The sequence below is a fragment of the Dasypus novemcinctus genome, chromosome 25 (assembly GCF_030445035.2).
Source record: "Dasypus novemcinctus isolate mDasNov1 chromosome 25, mDasNov1.1.hap2, whole genome shotgun sequence".
NCBI classification, from domain to species: domain Eukaryota; kingdom Metazoa; phylum Chordata; class Mammalia; order Cingulata; family Dasypodidae; genus Dasypus; species Dasypus novemcinctus.
In genome coordinates this window covers 5,739,793-5,765,109 of record NC_080697.1, presented here as the reverse complement: position 1 = coordinate 5,765,109, position 25,317 = coordinate 5,739,793, and the positions used below count along the sequence as shown (strand labels likewise).

The 25,317-nt window shown below is 40.5% G+C and overlaps 1 protein-coding gene across 1 annotated transcript in view; it reads right to left on the bottom strand.

Moving 5' to 3' along the window:
- Positions 1 to 24,621, bottom strand: part of DDX1 (DEAD-box helicase 1) — a 69,377-nt gene extending 44,756 nt beyond the window's left edge. Inside the window, exons 1-13 of the mRNA XM_004475675.5 lie at positions 23,875 to 24,621; positions 21,431 to 21,482; positions 21,068 to 21,131; positions 19,722 to 19,751; positions 19,095 to 19,191; positions 12,293 to 12,340; positions 10,620 to 10,703; positions 10,320 to 10,403; positions 9,299 to 9,375; positions 8,544 to 8,616; positions 6,561 to 6,637; positions 5,624 to 5,738; positions 4,760 to 4,898 (exon numbers count right to left, since the gene is read on the bottom strand). Coding sequence (XP_004475732.2) covers positions 4,760 to 4,898; positions 5,624 to 5,738; positions 6,561 to 6,637; positions 8,544 to 8,616; positions 9,299 to 9,375; positions 10,320 to 10,403; positions 10,620 to 10,703; positions 12,293 to 12,340; positions 19,095 to 19,191; positions 19,722 to 19,751; positions 21,068 to 21,131; positions 21,431 to 21,482; positions 23,875 to 23,890 — 956 coding nt within the window. The 5' untranslated portion in view covers positions 23,891 to 24,621. The remainder of the gene's footprint in view (positions 1 to 4,759; positions 4,899 to 5,623; positions 5,739 to 6,560; positions 6,638 to 8,543; positions 8,617 to 9,298; positions 9,376 to 10,319; positions 10,404 to 10,619; positions 10,704 to 12,292; positions 12,341 to 19,094; positions 19,192 to 19,721; positions 19,752 to 21,067; positions 21,132 to 21,430; positions 21,483 to 23,874) is intronic.
- Positions 24,622 to 25,317: the final 696 nt, after the last annotated feature.

Here is a 25,317-nt window from a genome sequence, read left to right as displayed (position 1 = left end):
TGTTTTATCACCACTGCATACAAAACCAAGAAACAGACACCTCAAGGAATAAAGCCCAGAGTTATTATTTTAAAGTATTATGGGAAGCAGATGTGGCTAAAGCAGTTGGGCACCCATCAACCACATGGGAGGTCCTAGGTTCAGTTCCCAGTGCCTCGAAAAGAAGACAAGCAAGACAGAGAGATGATGCAACAGGCTGCCACTGCAAGCTGATGCAATGAGGAGACACAAAAAGCAGGGAGCAGAGGTGGCTCAAGCAATTGGGTGCCTCCCTCCCACATGGGAAGTCCTGGGTCAGTTCCTGGTGCTTCCTAAAAAAGAATACGAACACAGAGAGTAGACAGCAAATGGAAACAATGAGGGGGAGGGGAGAAATAAACAAAATAAAATCTTTAATTAAAAAATGCACAGTGTGCAACAAGAGTAGAAGACAAAGAAACTGGAAATGATGGCCCATGCAAAGGAAGAGAATAAAAATCCAGAAAACACCAACAAAGACAATGAGAATGAGGACAAACAAAGCCTTAAAAAAATGATCTTAAAAACTGAAATGAAAAATGCCCAAGAAGGTTTCAAGAGCAGACTGGAGCTGGCAGAAGAAACAATCAGTGAACTTGAAGACAAGACACTTGAAATGAGTCAGGCTGAGGAGCAGAAAGAAAAAAGAAATACTAAAAGAGAAAACAGTTTAAAACACTTCTGGGACACCATAAAGTGCACTGATATAAGCATTTTGGGATCAGAAAGAGAAGAAAGAGGCAGAAGGAATATTCAAAGAAATAACAGAGAACTTCCCACTCTCAGCAAAAGACCCAAAAATGTACATCAAATAAGCTCAGAGAACACCAAACAGGATAAACATGAAGAAAAAATATACCCCACCAAATATTGATTACACTACCAAATGCACAGGACAAAGAGAGCATTCTGAAAGCAGTAAGAGAAAAGTAATGTGTTATATACACAGGAGTTTCAATTTCTCATCAGAAATCATGGAGGCAAAAGACAATGGATTGAAAGTTAAAGAAAAAAAAATGGCCAGCCAAGAATTTTATATCCAACAAGATTTTCTTTCAAAACTGCGGGCAAGATTCCCAGATAAACAAAAGCTGAGGATATTTTTCATAATGTAATTAAAAATAAATAAATAAATAAAAGATTTAAAAAAAAAAAAAAAAAAGCTGAGGGAGTTCGTCACCACTAGGCCTGCCCTACAAGCAAGGCTAAAAGGAGTCTGTCAGACTGAAAGGAAAGGACACCAGACAGGAGCTCAAACCAGCATGAAGAAAGTCCTGTGGTAAAGGTAACTGTTTGGGTAATTACAAATGCAAGTGTTATTTTAGTGTACTGTTTGGTATCTAACTCTACTACTTATCTCCTATAGGTGCATAAAAAGTAATGATAAATCTATGTTTTTAGTCATATAATGTATAAAGATATAAATGGAAAGAACTACAAAAGAAATGGTGAGAGACTGGGCTATAGGAAAAGTACACATGCATATTACAATGTTGATATCAAACTAAATATGACTCATCTATTTAGGATGTTAAATTTTGACCCATGGTAACCATTAAGAAAACAGATGAAAAATATATCAGATAGAAATGCAAAGGCACTCAATATGGTACAACCAAAAAAATCAAATAAATATATTAATAAAAGTAGGCACTGACAGAAAAATTGAGGGTCAAAAAAGGTTTAAGACTTATAAAACCTAAACAGCAAAATGGCAGAAGGAAGCCCTGCATTATCAGTAGTAACTTTAAAAGTAAATGGATTAAACTTCTCCAATTAAAAGGCAGAGACTTGCAGAATCGTTTAAAAAGACACATGATCCAAATGTATACTGCCTGCAAGAGATTCACCTTTATATTCAAAGATATGAGTAGGTTGCAGGTGAAAGGATAGAAAAAATATGTATGATGGAAATAGTAACCAAAAGGGAACGAACTGTCCTGGTTTGAGTCTTTTGTGGACCCCAGAAAGTTATGTTCTTGAGCTAACCCATTCCTGCGTATGTAAGCATACTGTATGTAGCGCTTTTTGGTTAGATTCAAATAGGGGCTCTTTCGATTAGATCACTTTTGATTACATCACTTCAGTTAAGGCCCTTGACTAGACTGTAGGACACAGGTTAGGCCCTAATCCTTTTACTGGAGTCTTATATAAACAGGGAAAGAGAGCCACCATATTGCCCTGCCATCTGAGAGGACTCCAGAGTCACCTACAACTGTAGAAAGACAAACCCCGAGGCAGAGAGGCTGAAGCTGGAATCAGCAGGGCAGCCTGAAGTTGAAGAGAAGAGCCTCATCACCCAGAGCTGTGCTTGGGGACAGAGTGTGCCTGGAGGAAGCACACAGAGACCAGCCATCATTTTGCCGTGCCACCTGGCAGGAATCCAAAATCTGCCAGCAGCTGACCTTTGGTGAGCTATCTCTGATGATGCCTTAATTTGGACATTTTTTACAGCTTTGGAATTTTAAGATTTTACCCTAATAAATTCCCATTATACAAACCAACCCATTTCTAGTATTTTTGTATTGGCAGCCTTTAGCAAACTAAAACAGAAGCTGAGGTGGCTATACTAATATTGGATAAAATAGACTATAAATCAAAGCAGTTACATGGGACCAATATGGTCATTATATATTTATGAAAGGAAGATGTAACAATTTTTATATATATGCACCTAACAGCAGAGCCCCAAAACATATGAAGCAAATATTGACAGATTTCAAGGGAGAAACTGAGGGATCTACATTAGTAGTAGGAGACTTTAAAAAACCATTCTCAGTAATGAATAGAACTAGGCAGAAGCTCAACAAGGAAGTACAAGCCTTCCTTACTGATTCCAAACAACTAGACCTAACAGACATGTTGAACACTACCCCTTCGAGTCTCATAGTGACTCTGATTAAAGATAGATTTTGTGGTTGCCAACAGTCTTAAGCAACAGTAAAACTAAAATAAAAAGCTTTTTAGTTATGATAGTCCATTATCTTGGCGTATGCCCAACCACCTACCATCCTAGAACCATTAGATGTCCTAAATCCAGCAGCATCAGATCCAATGGGCCACATAAGAACCACCTAGAGCAGCTTCTTTTCCTCCTTTAACAAGCAAAATCAGGTCCTAAATCCTATTCCCTGGAAATTCTCACTAGGTATGTCTAGGGTAAGGAAACAATAAATTTGTATTTTTAAGGAAAATCCAAGTTTCTAAGTTTGAAAATCATTGTCCTAAATCTATCATATTTTCTCCCATAATACTTTACTCTTGCCTACCTTGCCACTCAGGTACTGCTCATCCCTATAAATTTAGCAGAAGATATATGCACATATACCTGACATCTCACTGCAGGACTCAGGAATCTTAAAGAACAGCCTATGCTTGACGAGTGTGAAATGAGTTAGAAATATTCCAACGATGTGTATCTTAAAGAGGAGTAAGAGCACAGGACAGTGTCAAGCCTTCAGGAGTGGCATGCACGGTGGTGTCAGAGGCGGGAGAGAAGCCTGGGCTAGGACACTAGCTTAGCGTTGCAAGAGATCAGGACCTGAGCTGGGTTTACAAGAAGGAAAAGGTTCATCTGTACTGAATGCAGAGTGAGTAACCCACAAGTTTACCCTAATAAATAAATTGATTTTATTATTTCTTTTCCCTTCCAGTTCGAGACATGTTAATTTTCACACATAAATACAGCAAAAAAAACAACAACAACAAAAATCAATTCCTATTAGCATTTCACATTTTGAAGATTTCTGAGTCTCTCACACTAAGCAGATGCCCTGGTTATGCTGTCTCTCTCCTTCATACTATACCCACTGCTGCACTAAATTCTAGGAAAGCAAACCATTTCACCTCATTGTTATATCCCAGGTGCCTACAGGACTTCACATCTAGTAGGAATTCAAATATATGTTAAATGAGTGACACACATGAATCCTCAAAACAAATGAGAAGTTATTTTACCAAAAAATGTATTATCCCTGAATACATTTATTCAACTTATAAATTCAACACTAAGAAGATGGGCCTTCAGTGATATCAAAAATTCAAACCTTCTGGAATTAGATAGTGGTGATGGTTGTACAACATTGTGAATGTACTAAAAACCACTGAATTGTACTTGTAAATGGAGAATTTTATGAATGGTTTCAATAAAAAATATTTTGAGAAAAATTAGCAAAAATTAAATGTTCACATCAACTAACAGTAGTTCTCTTATACGGCATGATCTTTAAATTAGAAGGTATTGCTACTGAGCAAGAAGTTCACAGGATGACTTAACATTTGGGGTCTCCATGGCAGAAAGCCCTATACCTCAATAGTGACCAGTCTGAAGGCCAAGTGGAAGGAAAGCATCACCATGAGGCAGTCTAGAGTCAGCCTTGCTAAGTTTACCAACGAGCTAGAAATAGAGCCATATATTTTCTATGTGCAGAAGCTGATGAAATGCATTGAACACTGAAAGTTTCCTTTAAAAACTTAATTTTCACTCAGACACCATTTTGCAAAACATGACTCTGTACAAGAAACAGAGGACAAAATTTGCTTTAAAAAAAAAATCAGACACCACCAAATAAACTAGTTTTATGTACAAACTGTTACTGTATATCAAAGTTGACTATATTCACACACTCACAAGTCCATGTGTGTACACTCACTGAATTTCTACCACTTTTTTTTATCTTACTCCTTCCAAAACACCTCATACCTAAGACAACAGGCATTCAAGCACAAAAGGAAACTTTACCTTAATTTAGGATTATCGACATATTTCTTAAACTGCTTCACGTTATTCAAAGTTTGTTCAGCTAACTCTCGTGAAGGTTCAACAATGAGCGCTTTTGGAGCATTGGGGAGAAACTTTGTTTGTGCCACCTGTGCATTACCTTAAGAGAAGAAAACATTCAAATCATACCTCAAAACACTCTTCTAAAACTTGAGTGCAAATATTCCAAAACCAAATATTTAAGTAATAATTTTCAACAAGTATGAGGGACAAGAAATTTGAAATAGAGCTAAGATTCTTAAAATTAACCCAAGCCTCTTTAAATTAAATCTACTTGAAATAATTGCAAATTGACCTATGTGCCTGTAAAAATTATCCACTTGCTTTGTAATAAAGTAAACAAACTACAAAACGTACTTACTTTACATAACTGACATATACTAGGCAGTACAAGCTGTGAGAATATGAGCTTTCAAATTGGACTGCCTGGATCTTAATTCATTTCTACCACGTACACTCGGTGACTGTGGGCAAATTACTTAAAAGTCCCTCCTTCTCAGGGTCCCTGTCTAAAATATGGGGAGATTAAGTGCAATAATGTACAGCACTTAGTACAGTGCCATGGGACTTAATAAGCTGCTTTTTATAAATATTAGGTATCATCACCATCTTGATCAGGATTTGAAACCAAATACTTAAGAGTTTATGAATTAGATTTTGAAAATGAGTTTCACTGATGTGTTAAAGTTGGGTGACTAAACCAGCAACGATGGGGGGAGGGGGGAGATACGGAGATAAATTAGATAAACTAATACTCTAAAAGAAGTCTTACTGGGAGTTTTCACCAATGCCCCATTCTAGAACTCATCCTCTCAGCTGCAATACCTGAGTGCTGCGATTTGACGACACTACTATCCGGTGCTTTGGAAAGAGCAACAAAACCATCTTTTGGTGGGAACTTAAATTCTTCTTCCCCGAAGTTAAATTTTAGTTCAGCATTCTAGCATTGAATAAAGGAGAAAACTTAAATTCTTATCTCCAATAACAGACAAAAAGCAAACTAACCAATACAAAACAAAATAGATCAAAGTAGCTTAAAATAATGCAAAATTTTTCAAACTAGATTGGTTTTCTTTCCTCCTCAGGAACATTTAGTAAGGACAATTCCAGCTGTGCCTGGTCCTTGAGAAAGCTATTCCAAACAGATGGGATCCAAACTCAAGGACAGTCATTAGCCATCTGTGACCATGGAAAGGGTTCCATAAAGCTGTCCCAGCCATCAGTTAAGAGGTCCCAGCCAAGACCACCACTGCACCAGCTCCACCTCCAGCTCTGCAGGTTTCAGCTAGAGAGAAAGGAGGTGTGAGTTCTGGCTCAGCCTGATGGATAACAGGCTGGTTCATGGAGGCACCGAGCCAAGCCCGTATGTGGAATGTCCCCAACCAGGCAGGGCCAAAGAAGAGCCCCTGGCATCAGGTCAGTCCCAGCGCCCAGGCCTTGGGCATTTCCAGTTCTTGGCAGGCAGCACCAGGCTGTGCCTGGTCACCAGGCCACATGCGCTCTGTACCATGTGATGAGGGAACCAGATAGAACAGGTACTGTATGCCATCAGAGCACATTAACATTTTATTAGAGAATACAAGCAGCAGCAGCCAAAAGAAGAGCCGCATGCAGTGAGGTCTAGGAGGGACTCATGCAACCGTTGCTCTCAGCACAGCACCCACGTATTTTCTCAATCGCAGAAGCTCATCAGGGCGTCAAGTGCCATGTGGCTGGGGACAATCTGCAGCCACCCTCCCCTCTCAAACTAGATTTTAATTACCTTCAAAACACAGGCAGGAAAGAGAGCTTGATTCTTCATATGTTGGGGTATTTCAAATGCCAAACCAAGGTCTTTTCCTTTTTTTAGAGAGAGAGAGAATCAAAACAATCAGAAAGGTGAATGGGGACCGCATATTTTTTTTAATGTAATATTTTTTTTAAAACGAATAAATAAAATTTAAAAAAAAAAAAAAAATCAGAAAAGAACTTCTACATCCACCCCACCATGACCAGCTACTGCATTCGAGGTTCCCCTCCTGCTACCATGAGTAAACTATGCTGCCTCCTACCGAAGGCCACTTCACTGTTTTTACTACACTCCTGAAACTGGGCCCTTATCCCTTCTATTTTTATTTTTCCAGGTACTGGGCTGGGGCTTGAAGCCAGGACCTCTTCTGTGGGAAGCCAGCGCTCAACCACTGAGCCACGCTGGCTCCACTGAGTTAGTTTTTTCATTGGCTTGCTTTTTTGTTTTTTTGGTTTTTTAGGAGGCACCAGGGACCAAACCCGGGACCTCCCATGTGGGAAGCAGGCGCTCAACAGCCTGAGCCACATCTGCTCCCTCTGTGTTTGTCATCATTCCCTACCTACTGGATTACTTGCTACCACATAAACATACTACAATAGCAGCTCTCATAGTAAAACAGATAAACCTCCCTTGAACTCACATCCTCCGCTTCTGCTCCATTAGTCTCCCTTTTGAGGTGTAACTCCCTGAGTTTTCCATCTTCACTGCATCCACTTCCTCTCATCCCACTTTCTGTTGAACGGTCTCCCAATCAGGTTCCCCCACTGTCACCCCTCACTCCACCAGAAAGCTCTGTCAAGCTCCTCAGTGGTCTTTACTTGCTAAACCCAATGAGTGGTTTTCAGTCCTCAACTTAGGACTAGAGCCATCGGCGGCACTAGTCACCATCTGATCATCCCTGCTCCTCGAAGCACTTCCCTCACCTGGACCACAGGACCCGTTCTCTCCTGAGCTTCCTCTCACCACAGCGGCTTTCCCTCTCATTTCCTCTGCTGGATTCCCCTCGATTTGCTGACTTCTAACCACAGGAGCACCAGGCCTCAGAACAACTCTCATTCCCAGGTGAGCTCATCCAATTCTACAGTTTTAAGTATCACCAGCAACTGGTGACTCCTAAAGCTCTGTCTCTAGCCCTGCCCTCTCCCCTCAACTTCCGACTTGCACATTTAGGTCTTTACTTCATTAACACTTAGTTACAGAAGTAACTCAAACCACTATGTCCAAAATCAAATTCTTAGCTGCCAACTGGCTCCCTGACTACTGCCAACATCCACCCAACTCCCAGTCTGTTCTCAACACAGATGCCGGAATGCTCCGCCTTAGAGCTTGTCAGATGACGGCACTCCTCTGCTCATAATCCTAATGGCTCCCCATCTCAGCCAAAGACCAAAGTTTGCAATCTGGCCTCCAAGGCCCTGGAGTCAGCCTTAGCATCCCATTGACCTCCTCTTCCTCCAGGCACACTGGCCACCTTACTGAAATTACGGCAGCATGCTTCCACCTCAGGGCCTTTCGTTTATTGAAATCTCTGCCTGAAATGTGCTTTAAAGAAATCTGCATGGCCCACCACCCAATTCACTCAGATTTCCACTCAAAGGTAACCTAATCAGAGAAGCTTTCTCTGACCACCTTGTATAAATAGCAAAGTCCCAGACTGCTGCTACCTTTCCCCACTAAAGTGTTTAATACTGCCCTCCACAGCACATGTTAACACCTAACTTTGTACTGCCTGTCCCCCAAACTATATGTCAGCCCCAGAGAAGTACAGATGTTTGTCTACTTCATTTTCTACTGTATCTCCAGCACCTACAAGGGTATCTGGCACATAGCAAATGCTCAATAAATATTTGTTCAAAAGAAAGGCAGGGAGAGCAGGAGAGAGAACTGAAGGTGGCGGGGAGGGATTCTAAAAATTCACAAATGCAGGATATCATGTAAGCTCTATAGAAAACTTACCATTTTTGGAGAACTTGACATGCCCTTTATCTATATCTAGATAACAACCAATGGTGTCATGCATAGTGAATTCCTAGAAAAGGAGAAAATCAACAGCTGTTTAAAGAGGCAAAATCCTGAAGTTAAAATTTCAAACACAGCTCCATCAAAAAGCAGGTCTTAATTTTTCAAAGTAATTCCTTGCAGCTATAATGCAGGTTAGGTGTTAAACTGCCTATTATAGGATATCATAAATAATAGAAGTGTGTTAAGCTTTTTAGAATCAAGATGATATTTATTTTTTTTGACTTTGTAATAATATTACATTAAAAATATATATATTTTTATGAGGTCCCTTTGAACCCTTTGAACCCTACCACCCCCACAAGATGATATTTAATTTCATCTGCATTTTTATATATTTAGGCACACCAGAACTACATTCAGATTTATCAGTTAAAACAACAACAACAAAAAACAGTATAACCTATTAAAAATCAAAACCAAAATGAAAATGGGAGAAAAAGAGAAAACAAAGTAATATGCTTTGGAGGGGCTAATAAAAGGCAAGAAAGAAAAATTACCACTACGTATTTTTCTAGTTTTTGTAACATTTATTCACTGAGGCCCAGATCTGAACTTTCTGTGGAATATAATCAGAATAATTCCCTAGTCTTTAGAATATTTCAATATCCACAGTCATGCCTTGAGTGACCAAGTAGTACACAAGGAAAACTCCCTAATGCTACATTTAAAGTATTAATATAATAGCTTACCTCTCCGTAATTATCAAATTGTTTATTATGGGATTTCTTTCCTGTTCCACCAAAGCCAAAGCCAAACTTGTCAGTACCTAGATTTAAAAAGTATTCTATATGTTAAGAGTACATATAAAATGAAAAGCCCTGAAAAAAAGGTAATTTTATTAACACCATATCACAATACTCCCATTTGAAGAAGCCACAGGAAAGATTTTCTGTAAGATTCCGAACAGTTCAAAGGCCTGAACTATAGCCTGTGGACACAAGTGATACCACCTTCCCCTTTGCTTTGGCCACTAAGAGATTCAAACGCAAATTTACAAGGATCCAGGCAGTCTCCTGCTGCACTTGTCCATACATACCAACCTCACTCTGCACTCACATTCTCAATCATATTGCCCCTTATTTTATACCATTATACCTATTTTTTATGAGTTGCTTCAAATCTTTTCTAGAATAGGGTGGGTTACAAATAATGCTACTTCTGTCCCAAAAATACAAACTTTATAATGGTTAAATTTGCACTGCAATCCAAAATAAATAAAATGCTATCAACCCACAAATATAAATCAATAAATTCACTTATTTTATTATTTTTTTCTTTATTTATTTATTTATTTCTCTCCCCTTCTCCCCCCACCCTGCCCCAGTTGTCTGTTCTCTGTGTCCATTTGCTGTGTGTTCTTATTTGTCCGCTTCTGTTGTCAGCGGCACGGGAATCTGTGTTTCTTTTTGTTGCATCATCTTGTTGTGTCAGCTCTCCATGTGTGTGGCACCACTCCTGGGCAGGCTGCACTTTCTTTCGCACTGGGAAGTTCTCCCTACGGGGCATACTCCCTGCGCGTGGGGCTCCGCTACACAGGGGACACCCCTGCGTGGCACAGCACTCCTTGCACACATCAGCACTGTGCATGGGCCAGCTCCACACGGGTCAGGGAGGCCCGGGTTTGAACCGCAGACCTCCCATGTGGTAGACAGATGCCCTATCCACAGGGCCAAGGCCGCTTCCCAATTCACTTATTTTAGAAACACTTACCTAGGTCTAAGGAAGCTTGCATGGTAGACCACCCAACTCGACATAAGCCTTGGTCGTGACAGGATACTTCATAGTAGTGTTTCCCTATAAAGGCAAAAAATACTTTGAGATGTGCATAAGTTACTTTGCCTACATGAGTCATCTACCATGCAATGACTTTCCCATCATTTCTGAATTACAATTTATATGTACCCAGTGATGAACTTTTAAAATCTTTTCAGATCCTCAAAGTTAAAGTAAGTTCATATAAATAACACATTGTGTCAAAAGTTTACACAAGTTCAAATGCTGTTCAAATACCTTTCATTAATCCTTTAGTAGCTCTACACCCATGCCATTCCTTGATTTCTCTGCTTTGACAACAAAGACCATCAGACCCAATTGCTGGATTTGAGAAAAAACACAGTAATACAAGTTAGTCCTCATTTTATAAACCATGCATCCTAAAGCATCACTCAATCTCACTCATCAGTTTAATTCTTTCACTTGTTTCATCACTGCAGAACTGAGACCCGCTTACTCCTGAATGACAGCGATCATCCTTGCCCTTCTTCATCCCCTGGGTGTCCCTGGAGAGGCAGGGCCTAGCTCCTATACTGTTACCTGTTAGCCAGGAAACGATTTCACACAAGTCCAGGTAAAGAACCAACTGAGTCCCTAATCTAACTTGCATTACCAACACAAAGGTGTTTAGGCAACTCCACTCTAATCTCTTAAACAAATAGGTAGTCAAGGAAGACACAGCACCCATTTCTCAATATTTGTTGCTTGATTTTTTTTTTCTCTCCCCTTCCCCCAAGTTGTCTGTTCACTGTGTCCATTCGCTGTGTGTTCTTCTGTGACCGCTTCTGTTGTTGTCAGTGGCACGGGAACCTGTGTTTCTTTTTTGTTGTTGTTGTTGCGTCTTCTTGTTGTGTCAGCTCTCTGTGTGTGCGGCGTCATTCCTGGGCAGGCTGCACTTTCTCTCACGCTGCGCGGCTCTCCTTACGGGGTGCACTCCTTGCGCATGGGGCTCCCTTACGCGGGGGACATCCCTGCGTAGCACGGCACTCCTTGCATGCATCAGCACTGCGCATGGGCCAGCTCCACACGGGTCAAGGAGGCCCGGGGTTTGAACCATAGACCTCCCATGTGGTAGATGGACACCCTATCCACTGGGCCAATTCCACCTCCCTGTTGCTTTGATTTTATGCCTGAGTAAGAGCTTAAGTGACTCCTACACTAAAAGGTAACAGGAACTGTCTCTGGTCTGTTCCCCAATCCATGAATCCAGAAACCATATTGGCAAAATAGGAAAAAGCATTATGTATTTATTTACTAATATTAAGACTCTAAAAGAAAATATTTTATATTATTCATCCAGGTCAGTCCAATGACATCCACATAGTAGGTGCTCATTGGCCTTAAGTAAAGCAATTGACTTTTGTCAGTACTGAAAAGAAACTATAAATTCAGTCCTAGTTAATGATGTTTGCAACCCAAATTCATCACTTGAATGTAGAACAAACTTTTCTGAACAACTTAAAAAGCACCTCATGACACATTTTACTTCATTTATCAGAGATAAAACTGCGTATTCAAAATAGAAATTCCTACTCATGAGTACCATATTATATAAAATTGAACCTTTTTAAAAGTTCTCTAGCCATGGTGAATCTTTCAAACTTTTGTATTTCAAATACTTTACGCATATATACAGATATAACCTTTTATAGCAACTAGATATCGTGTGGTGGAGCATAGCAACTAGCCCACACTATATTTCTCTGCAGCCTGTTCAGCTCATCAACATCTAGTGAAAATTCTTCTACAGTTCTATAGTTTTGACTCATTCTTTGCAATGACTGTACCTTAATATCTGGTAAATTAAGTCTCCTTTACCATATTTTTTCATAAATTCCTTGTACTCTCAAACATTATTAAAAACAAATTTCTTAATTACAAAGTCATTTGGTAAAAAGTTATCTACTTACCAAAAGCAGATCCTCTATCATATGGGTTCATTTGCCATTTGTTGAGCACTGAACAGATTGGAAAAAGCAAAATTACTCACATACATGTGAAATTAAAACTTTCTATGGGTTCTTAACCTTTTTCGTTCCACGGACTGACTGACCAGTCAAGTGAAAACCATGGACATCTTACTAAATCCACACTTCACTGTGTATTATTTAATATATCACACCCACACCAACATGTCCCCATGAGAATGTTTTTTTTTTTTATTTAAAGCTCCCAGACTCCTTGCTAAGAACTCCTGCTCCATAAGAACCTATGCAAATATTTTGTATTTTATATATCTTAATCCCTCTTGATTCGATACAGCTTTATATATAATTTGAAACGTACAATTTTAACTCTTGCCATTTTTATTAAAGGCAAAACTGAAACTGAAAACCAAAACATCTTAGATGATAATCTCTAGCTCACCTGGGCCTAAAATCTCATCTCGTTTGTTTCATATCTTTGTGTTAGATGATAGTGACCTTTGTGAAAATCACTAGTGCAACGAGAAATTGTTTAGGTAGCTAAACAAGTTGACTCTGATCATTTTAGAAACAACTGACTGGCCACATTTCAAGGTCTAATCAATTATATTTCAGCACTATTAAAAGAAAAGCAGCTACCAGTGAAGATGGCGGCGGAGGAAGGAGCTCCTAGAGTCAGCTCCTGCTACACGGCAGTTAGCAAACACCCAGGGCTCTCTGGAGCTAGCTGAAGCACCTGTTTGGGGGCTTTAGGAGGACAGAAGAGCATCCTGCAATGTCCTTGAAGGAGTGGAAGGAGGAGACTGCCCATCTGCAGAGAAGACTCATATGGAGAGTGCTCCACACTCCGGAGGCCGGCGCCCATCATCCACTGGAAGCACAAGCCACCTTGGGAGCTGTTCTGTAGCTAGAATTGAAACCTCCACTTCCCAAAAATGGGGGAGGAAGAGACAGCTGGGTACCAATTTCAGCTACTGATGAATAAATTCAATGGGCTACAGTATAATCCTGAGAACAGCTTAAGTTTGAGCCTATCCAAGTCAGAAATAAGCCAGGAGCTGCCATCTTAACTCTGCAAGTGGCATGAGGGGAAGCAGGGTGGACTGAAAATCCCAGTGCTGGTGGGGACCAGCTTCTTTCCATCCAGATCATACTGCAGCCAGTGCCACCTCCAGCAGGGAGGAAGCTGCGGGGACCTGTGCCAGCCTCTCTGGGAAATTATTGGCCAAGCCGCGAAGGCTGGTGATTATCCTACTCTGCTGGCAGGAGCTGCACCAGGAGCTGTTCTGTGGCTGGAACTGGAAGCTCCATTTCCCAGAAATGGAAGGAGACAGTTGGCTGCCAATTTCGGCTACCGAATGGTAGACTTGGCTGCCTAAGAGGTAATCCTGGGAACTACTGGGGTGTGAACCAGTAGCCAGAAAGAGGCCAGTAGCCACCATTCTGACTCCACCCCCAGCCTGAGGGGAAGCCAGGCTGACTGAAACGCAGAGTCCCGCAGGAACCAGTTTCTTTCACACAGATCAGCCTGCAGCCCTAGTCTAGGCTTCAGCCCTGCCTCTGATGGGGAGGAGGCTGAGGAGCCCTGCACCAGCCTATACAGGTAACTGCAGGGAACTCTGGCTGGTATAGACTGGAAATCAGAAGTCTACCAGGGCAACTGCAGTCATCTTTTTTTTTTTTTTTTTTTTTTAATATTTATTTATTATTATTATTTTTAATTACAATTAAAAAAATATATGAGGTCCCATTCAACCCCACCGCCCCCGCCCCCCACTCCCCCCACAGCAACACTCTCTCCCATCATCGTGATACATCCATTGCACCTGGTAAGTTAATCTCTGAGCATCACTGCACCCCATAGTCAATGGTCCACATCATAGCCCAGACTCTCTCACGTTCCATCCAGTGGGCCCTGGGGGGATCTACAGTGTCCCATAATTGTCCGTGAAGCACTATCCAGGACGACTCCACGTCCCGAAAACGCCTCCACATCTCATCTCTTCCTCCCGTTCCCCACACCCAGCAGCCCCCATGCAGTCATCTTGGACCCGCACTGCACAGATTGCTGCCCACACCTGCAGCTCCATCCTTGCCCCATGCTGGGGAGAAAGGGGCGTGAAACTTCATCTCTCTCGGTACCTAAAGTCTAGGCCTGCACTTGGATTATTCCACACAGCTGTGACTCTGTCCCTACCCCTGGCAAAGGAGAAAGTTGGAAGAAGCTTCATTGGTCCCTGGTGCAATGCGGGCAGCTTGAGCATCCACAGCTTATAGCACCAACTACATGCTTGGCTCCTACTACACAACCAGCAAGGGAGAAAAGATAGGAAGCCCTAAACTAAAGAGAAAAACTGCACCCAGAAAAAATACTCTAGTAAGCCAGATACCAAGACACCAACAAAAAATTACAATCCACACCAAAAAACAGTTAACGGAAAAAGATAAGCCTTCAGATGACAGAAAGGAGTTGAGACAACTAATCATATATGTTCAAACAAGTCTCCTTAATAAATTCAATGAGAGAGCTAAAGAAATTAGGGATATTAAGAAGACACTGGATGAGCACAAAGAGTTTGAAAGCATACATAGAAAAATAGCAGATCTTATGGAATGAAAGTTGCAATAAATAAAATTAAAAAAACATTGGAATCATGTAATAGCAGATTTGAGGAGGCAGAAGAAAGGATTGGTGAGCTTGAAGAAATGGCCTCTAAAAGTGAACACAGAAAAGAATGGAAAAAATTGAACAAGGTCTCAGGGAACTAAATGACAGCAAAAGGCATGCAAACATACGTGTCATAGGTGTCCCAGAAGGAGAAGAGAAGGGAAAAGGGGCAGAAAGACTATTTGAAGATATAATGGTAGAAAATTTCCTGACCCTATTGAAGGACATAGACATGCCTGTCCAAAAAGCACAACATACTCCCATCCAAAAAAATCCAAACAGACCAACCCCAAGACACATACTGATCATAATGTCAAAGGCCAAAGACAAAGAGAGAATTCTGAGAGCAGCAACAGAAAAGCAATGCATAACATATAAGGGAGGCTATCCAGTAAGATTAAATGCTGATTTCTCACCAGAAACCATGAAGTCAAGAAGACAGTGCTCTGATATATTTACGATACTACAAGAGAAAAACTTCCAGCCAAGAATCTTATATCCAGCAAGACTGTCTTTCAAAAATGAGGGTGAAATTAGAATATTCACAGATAAACAGAAACAGAGAATTTCTAAGCAAGAGACCCAATTTTCAGGAAATACTAAAGGTGTGCTAGAGCCTGAAAAGAAAAGACAGGAGAGGGGCCTGGAAGAGAGTCTAGAAATTAATGATTATACCAGTAAAAGTAACTAAAAGTGTCAAAAGAGTTGAGAAAATAAAATATGACAGATAAAACTCAAACAGTCAGGAATAAACTTAACCAATGATGACAGCACTTGTATTCAGAAAACAGCAACTCAATGTTAAAACAAATCAAAAAAGGCCTAAATAACCGGAAGAACATTCCATGCTCGTGGATTAGAAGACTATCATTAAGATGTCAATTCTACTCAAATTGGTATTCAGATTTAATGCAATCCCAATAAAAATTCCAACAGCATTAAAGAAAAAATTGAAAACACAATCATTAAATTTATTTGGAAGGGTAAGCAGTCCTGACTAGCCAGAAACATAAAAAGGAAAAGTGAACCCTCATCTCCAGACTTTAAATCATAATACCCACTTTGAGTGGTAGAAACAGCATGGTACTGGCATACAGACAGACACAACAGACCAATGGAACCAAATTTATGGTTAGAAACAGACCCTCACAGGTATGGTCAAGTGATTCTTGACTAGCCTGTCAAACTCACACAGCTCGGGCAGAACGATCCATTCAACAAATGGTGCTGAAAGAATTGGACATCCATAGCTGAAAGAAAGAGGACCCCTATCTCACACCTTATCCAAAAATTAACTCAAAATGGATCAAAAAACTAAAAATAAAAGCAAGAAATATAAAACTTCTAGAAGAAATTATTGGAGAATACCTTCAAGACCTGGTGGTATGTGGTGGATTCTTACAGGAGATAAGAGAAGGACTGAGTGGACTACTGATGTTTAATGTACGTAGAAGTTTTAATTAGCCTTACTGTAAAAGTGTGGAAATGTAGAGTGGATGGTAACACACAGTAACAGCTAGTTTATAAATGGGGAATTGGGTCAAAATAGTAGTCTAGTTATATAAATACCAAGTGACAGAATGCTAAAAAATAATCTAGGAACTGGATAGCACAGTAAACCAAGAGCTGGATGAGAATTGTCGTTGATGGTACAGATGCAAGAGTGTCCTTTGTTAGCTAGAGTAAATGTATATCACTACTGCAGGGTGTTGGGAATATGGAGCAGCATGGGAAAAATACAGCTGGAGTGACCTACAGACTGTGGTTAGAAGTAATATTCTTGCATCTATACCAAAGATGTACTGTGTTGATAGTGATACAGTATGGAAAATGTGAGCAAAATGTACACTATGAACATGGTAACAATCAGATGATATTATTTTATCTGTAGCAAATGACATAAATTGTGGTGTATTGATGGAGGGGTGTAGTTTGGGAATTCTGCACACGTGCATGATAGTTTTTTAAGTTTACAACCTCTGTCATAAAAAAATACATTTAAAATATAAAAATAGGGTCAGTTGGGAGAAAAACACACCAAATATAAGATAAGGACTATGATTAGTAGTAAGATTTTGACAATATTCTTTCATAATTTGAAACAAATGTCTCATGACAATGCAAGAGGTTGGCAGAGGGTTGATGTATGGGACCCCCATATTATGTTACACGTTTGCTTTGAGTTCACGACTTACTATACACTTATTGTTTATGTATGTTCATACATAAATGATATAAAGATAATAACAACAGGATGGTTAGGGAAAAACTACTTTGTTTAGTAGTAATATTTTGACAATGCTCTTTAATCATGAGTTAAAAAGGTTTAAAAACAATGCAAGTTATTGGTGATAGGGTGAGATGTTATATATGTTTATTTGATGTTATATATGTTTGTTTTGTAAGTTCACAACTATTATACACTTACTGTTTATGTATGTTTATGTATGAGCAATATATTTCAACGAATTAAAAAAAAAGAGAGAAAAGCAAGTCCTTTATCTTAAACAATTCGATATCACATTCAAAAGTCACAAATCTGGAGAGCAAATGTAGCTCAAGTGCTTGAGTATCTGCTTTCCATGTCCGAGGTCCTGGGTTCAATCCCCGGTACCTCCAAAAACAAACAGAAATGAACAAACAAACATGAAAAAACCAACTCTCATTGGAGAGCTGATATATAGCTCAGTGGCTAAGTGCCTGCTTCCCATGTATGAGATCCTCCGTTCATCCCCCGGTACCTCCTAAAATACATATGAAGTCATAGTTTTTTTTCCTTATTAATATGAGATTATTATTTTCCTTTTCGGAAACATGTTAATAGTCTATAAGTAATCAAAGAATCACAATAGCTAAAGAGAACCCTACATGTTTTCTATCTCAACTTCCCACCAAAGGCAAAAATCCCTTCCAGATAATTTCTGGTCAAAAGATACTCATCACCTACTTAGACATTTTGAATGATGGAGAACTTTTTCTTGAGGTTCTCTCTGCCATTGTTGGACCATTCTAACCATTAGGAAGCACTTTAAGTTAAACATCTTCATCTAGATTATTTCTAATCAGTCCTGGTCCTGCTTTCTACAACAATTATTTTTTCTCCAGACCCCTTCTATAAGTTAACAGTTACCATGGGTCCTTTTTTTTTTTTTAATCCCTTCTTAATGTGTAAATATCTACTTTCTTAATTAAAAGACATGAATTTTAGTCCTACCCTCTTTCGGATATATTCTTTTATTACCATCTCATAAATGATGGCATATAGTCACAAATTATGAAACTGATTTTAGAATAGCCCAATAGTCTAACAATAGTTTATATTCCATTTTCCATCTCACACTTCATTTACAAATGAATTCCTTTTACAAATTGTATACATTGTTACTTTCAAACAACTGAAAAGAAAGTGTTGATATGCCAAGTCCACTCCACTTAAGCTTGCTATTTTGTCACAATCCTGTTTTGTATAATGAAACAAAGTAACTTAAAATATGGAATCAACTTTGTTGACGTATAACAGAACCATAAATTAAACAAGATACAATGGAATTCCAGAACAATTTAACATAGCAACACAATGAGAAAATTGAGGTAAGATTGTTCATGGCAGAAATTGGTAAATATCTAGTTAAGAACCAATCTCCACATAGAGAGAGACTTCAAATGTACTCTTTACATTCTAACTTCCTTTTTCTCTCTTCTTAGAAGAAAAATAAAATGCCTTCCTTCCCTGTGTAAGGTGATACTTTCTACTCTCATGGATTTCTACCCTACCAATTAACTGTAAAAACTTTTCCTAAATACCTTGCAAAACATTGTACCGATTTATTTTTAATGTTAGAAAAAAATATCAGTTTCAGAAAAACTTTCAAATAACTAAATACATTTTCCAAAATGTCAGAGTGTTCCTCTCAGGGAACTAGTATAAATATTTTAAGGACACACCTTCACTGTTCATGCTCCGAACGGCATTTAGCACCCGAGACTCTAGGACGCCAAATGCCAATGGTACCCTACAGTTCTTAACAAAAATGCACAGCCACCCCTCACGTTTCTGAAAGCCAGAGAATAAACATTACTCATTTATACAAAAGGAAAATATTAATATATAATAATTACCTGAAGCACCGGTTTTAATAGTCGTTTTTCCTTTCTTGCCTTCCTGTTGGTCTTTCAGAGTTTCATAGACTATCTGGATAACAGGAATACTGAAAGCCTAATAAAGAAACGAAAGCTCTCTATATTAACGTAATGATACTTTTCAACTGACATAGATGACAAATGTTCTACAGGTTTGTACATTAATTAATTTCCCATATTCCAGATTGTTATTCCAATTTTGTTTGTCCAAGTGCAAAATACCAGTAAGATAACAGTTATTAGAATTAGAGAAAAGAAAAAAAAAAGAGCCAATAACAGCCCAAAGTAATAACCATGGTGACCTGCAAAATGAACCTAAACTAAAGAGAAAACAATAACATGGAGTCTAACAAACTGTTTCTCTAGTCTAGGCCAACAGGAGACAAACTCTATTTATAACCTCAGGCCACAGGTGTGGCTCAGGCTGTTGGGCACTTGGCTCCCATGTGGGAGGTCCCAGGTTCAGTCTCCCAGTGTCTCCTGGAGAAGGTGAGCAAACAATGAATGGGGGGGGGAGGGAATGAATTAAAATAAAAGTAAAAAATAAATCTTTAAAAGAAAATTCAACTATTTTACAAAGCAAGTCCATTTCAGATTATTACTTACACCGGTTTTTCCACTTCCTGTTTCTGCAGCCTATATAGAAAGAAAAACATTAAGTTAGCAACTAAAGCAGACAAATTAACATGATACCATGTAGAAATCTCTAATACTCAACCAGTACCTTTATTTTCACAGTATCTCCAGATTACCCACGTTTCCTCAGTCAACTTCAACTATTGCTTTTTTTTTTTTAAAGATTTATTTATTTATTTAATTCCCCCCCCTCCCCTGGTTGTCTGTTCTCTGTGTCTATTTGCTGCGTCTTGTTTCTTTGTCCGCTTCTGTTGTCGTCAGCAGCGGCACGGGAAGTGTGGGCGGTGGCATTCCTGGGCAGGCTGCTCTTTCTTTTCACGCTGGGCGGCTTTCCTCACGGGCGCACTCCTTACGCGTGGGGCTCCCCCACGCGGGGGACACCCTTGCGTGGCACGGCACTCCTTGCGCGCATCAGCACTGCTCATGGCCAGCTCCACACGAGTCAAGGAGGCCCGGGGTTTGAACCGTGGACCTCCCATATGGTAGACGGACGCCCTAACCACTGGGCCAAAGTCCGTTTCCCTCAACTATTGCTAATCCTGACATGTCTCTTCCATTTCCCTCAAGAATCTGTTCTCCCCATTTTTTCCCCATTGCTAATATTCAAGTTTAGGCCCTCATCATTCTAACCTAAATTATCACATCCTAAAAGCATTTAATCCCTCAGAGCTATGCTATAAACTGCTACCAAATTAGTCTTCATAAAAACGCATTTCTTTGTGTAGTCTATGTATCTTAAAAAATAAAAATAAAAAAACACGTTTCGACCACTAAAAAAAAAACAAATTTCTAACCATATAACTCCCCTGCTTAAAAAACTTCCAGCATTCTCCATTGCTAACAAATACCTACTTCTTTAACATGATAATGAGAAGGGGCCCAAATCATCTGAGCCAAAATTTACTTCCCATTTTATCTTAATATATACATATTTTATGCCACATCCCCTGAATCATATCCTGCTTTCTCCTATTCACTGTGTCAGTTCATGCTCTACCGATAAGAGTATTCCTTACTTCTTCCGTTGTTAACGCTGTCCGGACCCCTACTTAAATGCCAGAGAACTTGGCATTTCATATGCAGGTGCCACACTGATCTGCATTTAAGCTTCTCAAGAGCAAGGACCGCCTTATTCACTTTTATATTCCCACAGCTTTAACCCAGCACCTTGAATAGTGTATGTATCATAAATGTCTTTGAATGCATATAATTAATTTGGTGAAGATATCATTTTTAGGCCTATGGAGTTCTTAAAATGGATCTCAAGCAGCCCCAAAATCATTTGTGCCCGGACCCCTCAAAAAATTTAAACATACCATGAGGACATCACCTCCTCCCAGGATCAGTGGGATAGATTCAGCCTGGATATCCGTTGGGAGACTAAAAGAGTCATATTTTCAAGAATGTTAATGAGTGAACAAACATATAGATAAAAATAAACCACCCAAGCAAACTAAATCATGTTAAACTGTAAGCTTAAAAGAATAGTTGATCTTTTTCAGCAGAAATATATTGAAGTTTTAAATATATCAAAGCAGAGTTTCTATAATAAAGGAAATCACAAGAAAAAGTGAATTTCACTTACCCAACTAGACCCCCAAAATTTTGATAAAATCATTAACAACTGTTTAAATTATAAAAACAGTTGTCACAAGTACATTTAAGTTTCATGTACTTACAGCCAGTCCATCTCTTCCACAGCTTGTGCAATCTCAGGCATAACACCCATCTCTGAAAATAAAAACAAATTTTTAAAAAACACACATATTAAACCTAAATGAATCATACTGCTCTTGTTCACAGGACAGGAAGCTTTGTAGTGTAGCTCACTTATACAGTACCTACTGAACATGAAAAAGTTCAAGTTTTGGAGAAAGACTTCGGTTCAAAACAAGCTTACCTACTAGCAAAATGACTTAATGGCAATACTATATACGCCTGTTTTCTTATAAGCAAAATGGGGTTGCTATTACCTACCTAGCAGGGCTACAGGAAGATTAAATATGTATCTGACATACAGTTGTTCACTTAATACATAGGAGCCACATATATCTTTGTGACTAGTGAAAACTCTGCTAGAGTTAAGGATTCTAGACCAGCATCTTTGTTTCATCTAGAGATAACGTGGCTGTCATAACCTTAGTTATTCAGTGACGACGTGAATACCCTCGGGGGTCTAAGAAATAGGAGCAAGTGGGCAAAGCTCACAATTATTTGCAGTCATAATCAAAACTCCGGTTGAGGAGGGAGGAGCCATGGGCACACTCTCTTCCAATTGGAAATGCTTGCTTAAGAATTGGGCTCTTCCTCATTGTCCACATATTTAAGTAATTCCACTTCAAGGTTAGTCGTAAATGAATGGATTGGGTTGTTCCTGACTGGTTTTGTCATTTATCATTTCTCAAATGAACCACAGAGGAGAGTTCTACATGGAGTAGTTGGCTGGATCACTTCAACTTCCTTTCCAAGTGAGAAGTGATTTTTACTTTAAAGCCTGCAGTTATAAAATGCAGCTTTTACTATTATTCCAATTACAAAATTATGTATTTCTAGAGAAAAGTGAACAATAAACATTCCAAAGCCCCAGAGATCACCAGTTGTGAAATTTTGTATTTCTTGTAACTATTTGTGAAAAGGCTTAAAACAAACCCTACGAATAGAATACATTCTTATCAAAAGTAGCTTTTTCCTTGCATGAGGTGAGAAGAATCATGCTGGCAATGACCACAATAGATGCAACAGTAAAATTTTATGAAATAAAGTGGTTAATATAAAAATTAGTGACTGGGTAAAAGTTGAAAAATCATTTTCAAAGAAGAAAGAAAAAGAAAGCTCTTCCCTGGAAAATCCAGAGAGAGAGAAACTAATCAAGCTGAATATCCAGGCACACCTTTCTAAGAATTGTCTCCATTACAGTCTACTTGTATTCTCTCTTCTAAAATTCTCTCTCCTATTTGGGAAAAGATGTGATGGTATCAGATATGCTACAGATTACTAAAGGCTGACACTGCTTGTAAAACTGTTCCAACACAAGCAGCAACCAGGGAGTGCTTTCAGCAAATTTCAGACAACTTCTTGTCCCATTCTGGTCATGTTCTCTGCATGCTTTCTTTGAAACCTTGTTTTAAGTATAACACTGTAAAACATAGAGAAGAAATAGGAATATTCATGTCCTTTATTTCTTTGTTTTTTATCTCATCATATCACAGGCCCTTCTTCCAGTCCTTTATCCAATTATTCCTGAAAATGTGTCCGACTCCCAAAGACATGAACTTATAAAATGACAACCTAGAACTCATTTACGGATCTCGGCTCCAAAATGCTATTTTAGGAGAGAGCTGAAAAAAAGAAGAATAATAAATAAATGCAGCAACTACTCAAATATATTTGCCCTTGATTCCTATTATAAGATGCAAATAAAACAAGCAGAAAATCTCCCTCACAACTAGCGATTTGTAATTCCTAATATTCTTTATATTCTTATGGGAGAAAACTGGAGAATGCACAACACTATGTTATAATATCTGAAGACAGCTTAATTGGTTAAGAACGGTAAAGACCGTAGACCAAACCTGGTACATTTACCACTGTAGACCTTTATCAAACTTGGTAAAATTGTGGCTGCTTAAAGAGACCGTGATAATGGAAGGGAGAGAACGACAACTGCTGGGTTGGAGAAGCCGCTTCAATCCTGTCTGGAATTATAAATATTTTCAGCACTTAGGCTGGGTTAGCGTGCACCCGCATTGCACATGCTGTACCTTCAGCTTCACCACACGGAGATCGCCCCGCGTTTAAATGAGAAAAAAAAAATCAGGCTCACGTACAGGGCATTTATTCCTGGAAGGACCTGAGCGCCCGAGGGCCGTCACCTCCCCACCGCGCGCGCAGACGGCCTCGGCGCGGCGGAGGGAGGCCCGGGCCGCCGCCACGTCGCCAGGCGGGCGCCCAGGCCGCGAGAGGCAGACGGCGCAGGAGCTGCCCGGCCTCCCCCGGCCTCCCCCGGCCTCCCCCGGCCTCCCCGGCCTGCCCGGCCCCTCGGGGCCGCCGTCAGAGCCCAGCGCGGGGCCCAGGCCCAGGGCCTGACGCCCCGCGCCTCCCCCGCCCGGCCCCGCAGACGCACCCGAGAAGGCCGCCATCCTCGCAGCGCCCTCCGCCGCAGGCCGCGCTCGCGCCGCGCAGCGCTTCCGGCCCGCAGAGCTTCCGGCCCGCGGCTTTCCAGGTCCCGGCGGGCTCCCGGCCGCGGAGAAAGGTTCCGGGGCGGGAGCCTCCCCGTCCCGCCCGCGCCTTGTGCAAGGACCAGGGCCGAGGCGCGGGTGGCGCAGTCCTTTTTAGGGAGCGCGCTGTGTCACGACTGTAGCATCCTCGTGGCCCCCAAAGAAGGAAGCGGAAGTCAGGGGGCCGGGGTTGACACCGCGGCCCGAGGGTGCCCTCTCCAAAGACACCGGCCCCGTGGTGTGTGAATGACCCGCAGAGGATTTCCTGAATCCACTGCCCCGAAAACCAATAGTAGCGAGTGCCTCGTACCCATGTCCAAAATATTTTTCACGGAAATCGTTAATTATTACGTCTCCCCTGCCCTTCCCGTGTCTGATGGTATTTTAATTTCCAGGCTGCTCAAGCAAATAGCAAGCGATGTGTTGGCTTAAACAGTGGGAATTTATTAGCTCCAGTTTTAAGACAAGGAATAAGTGCCAACCCAGGCATCATCAAGGCGACACTTTCTTCTGAAGGCTGGCCTTCCAGGGGTGCCTGACGGTGATTCTTGGTCCTGGGCTCCTCTGTCACGTATCCTTGCTCCCCGCAGCCACTCTCTTCTCTTCCAGCTTCTGCCGACCTTCCGCTTGTTTCCCAGAGCTTGCTTTCTCTCTCTGTCTGGATTTCATCTGCTTATAAAGGGCTGTGGTAAAAGGATTAAGACCCAACCAGAATGAGGTGGGGCATGCCTTGACTGAAGTAACCTCACCGGAAGGTCCTACTTACAATGGGGTCACACCCACGGGACTGGATTAGAGAGTTAAGCTCCCGGACCACCCTAGTAGCATTGTTAATTTCAGGTGTGTTTGACTTCCTTGCTGTTTTGACTCCTTTCTCTGTGCAAAGAGATAGGAAAAGTAAACAAACAATCCTCCTGAAAACTCTGTCAAATAGCATCCCCTTTACAGGTGAGCACACCAAGATTTGGCAACATTAAGTGACTCATCTGAAGCCACACAGCCCCTCCGTGGCAGAGCGGGCATCTGAGCCACACCTGCCTGACGCCAGGGCCCGTTTTATGTCCTAGCTGCAGGAAAATGACACGCTCAGAGTAGATGTAAGGGGTAGGGTTAAATGATACCCATACTCCCTGGGTTTGAATTCTAGCTCTGCCTCTTGCTAACCATGTGAACTTGAACAAGTCATAAAACTTCTCTGGGTTTCAATTTACTCCTCTGTAAACAGGAATAAAAGTACCTACCTCATAGGACTGTTAGGAGGACGAGATAAATTTGTAAGGCATCTAGAACAGTGCAGAGCCCATGGTAACACTCCATGAATGTTGGCTGTTACTGCTGCTATTTGTAAC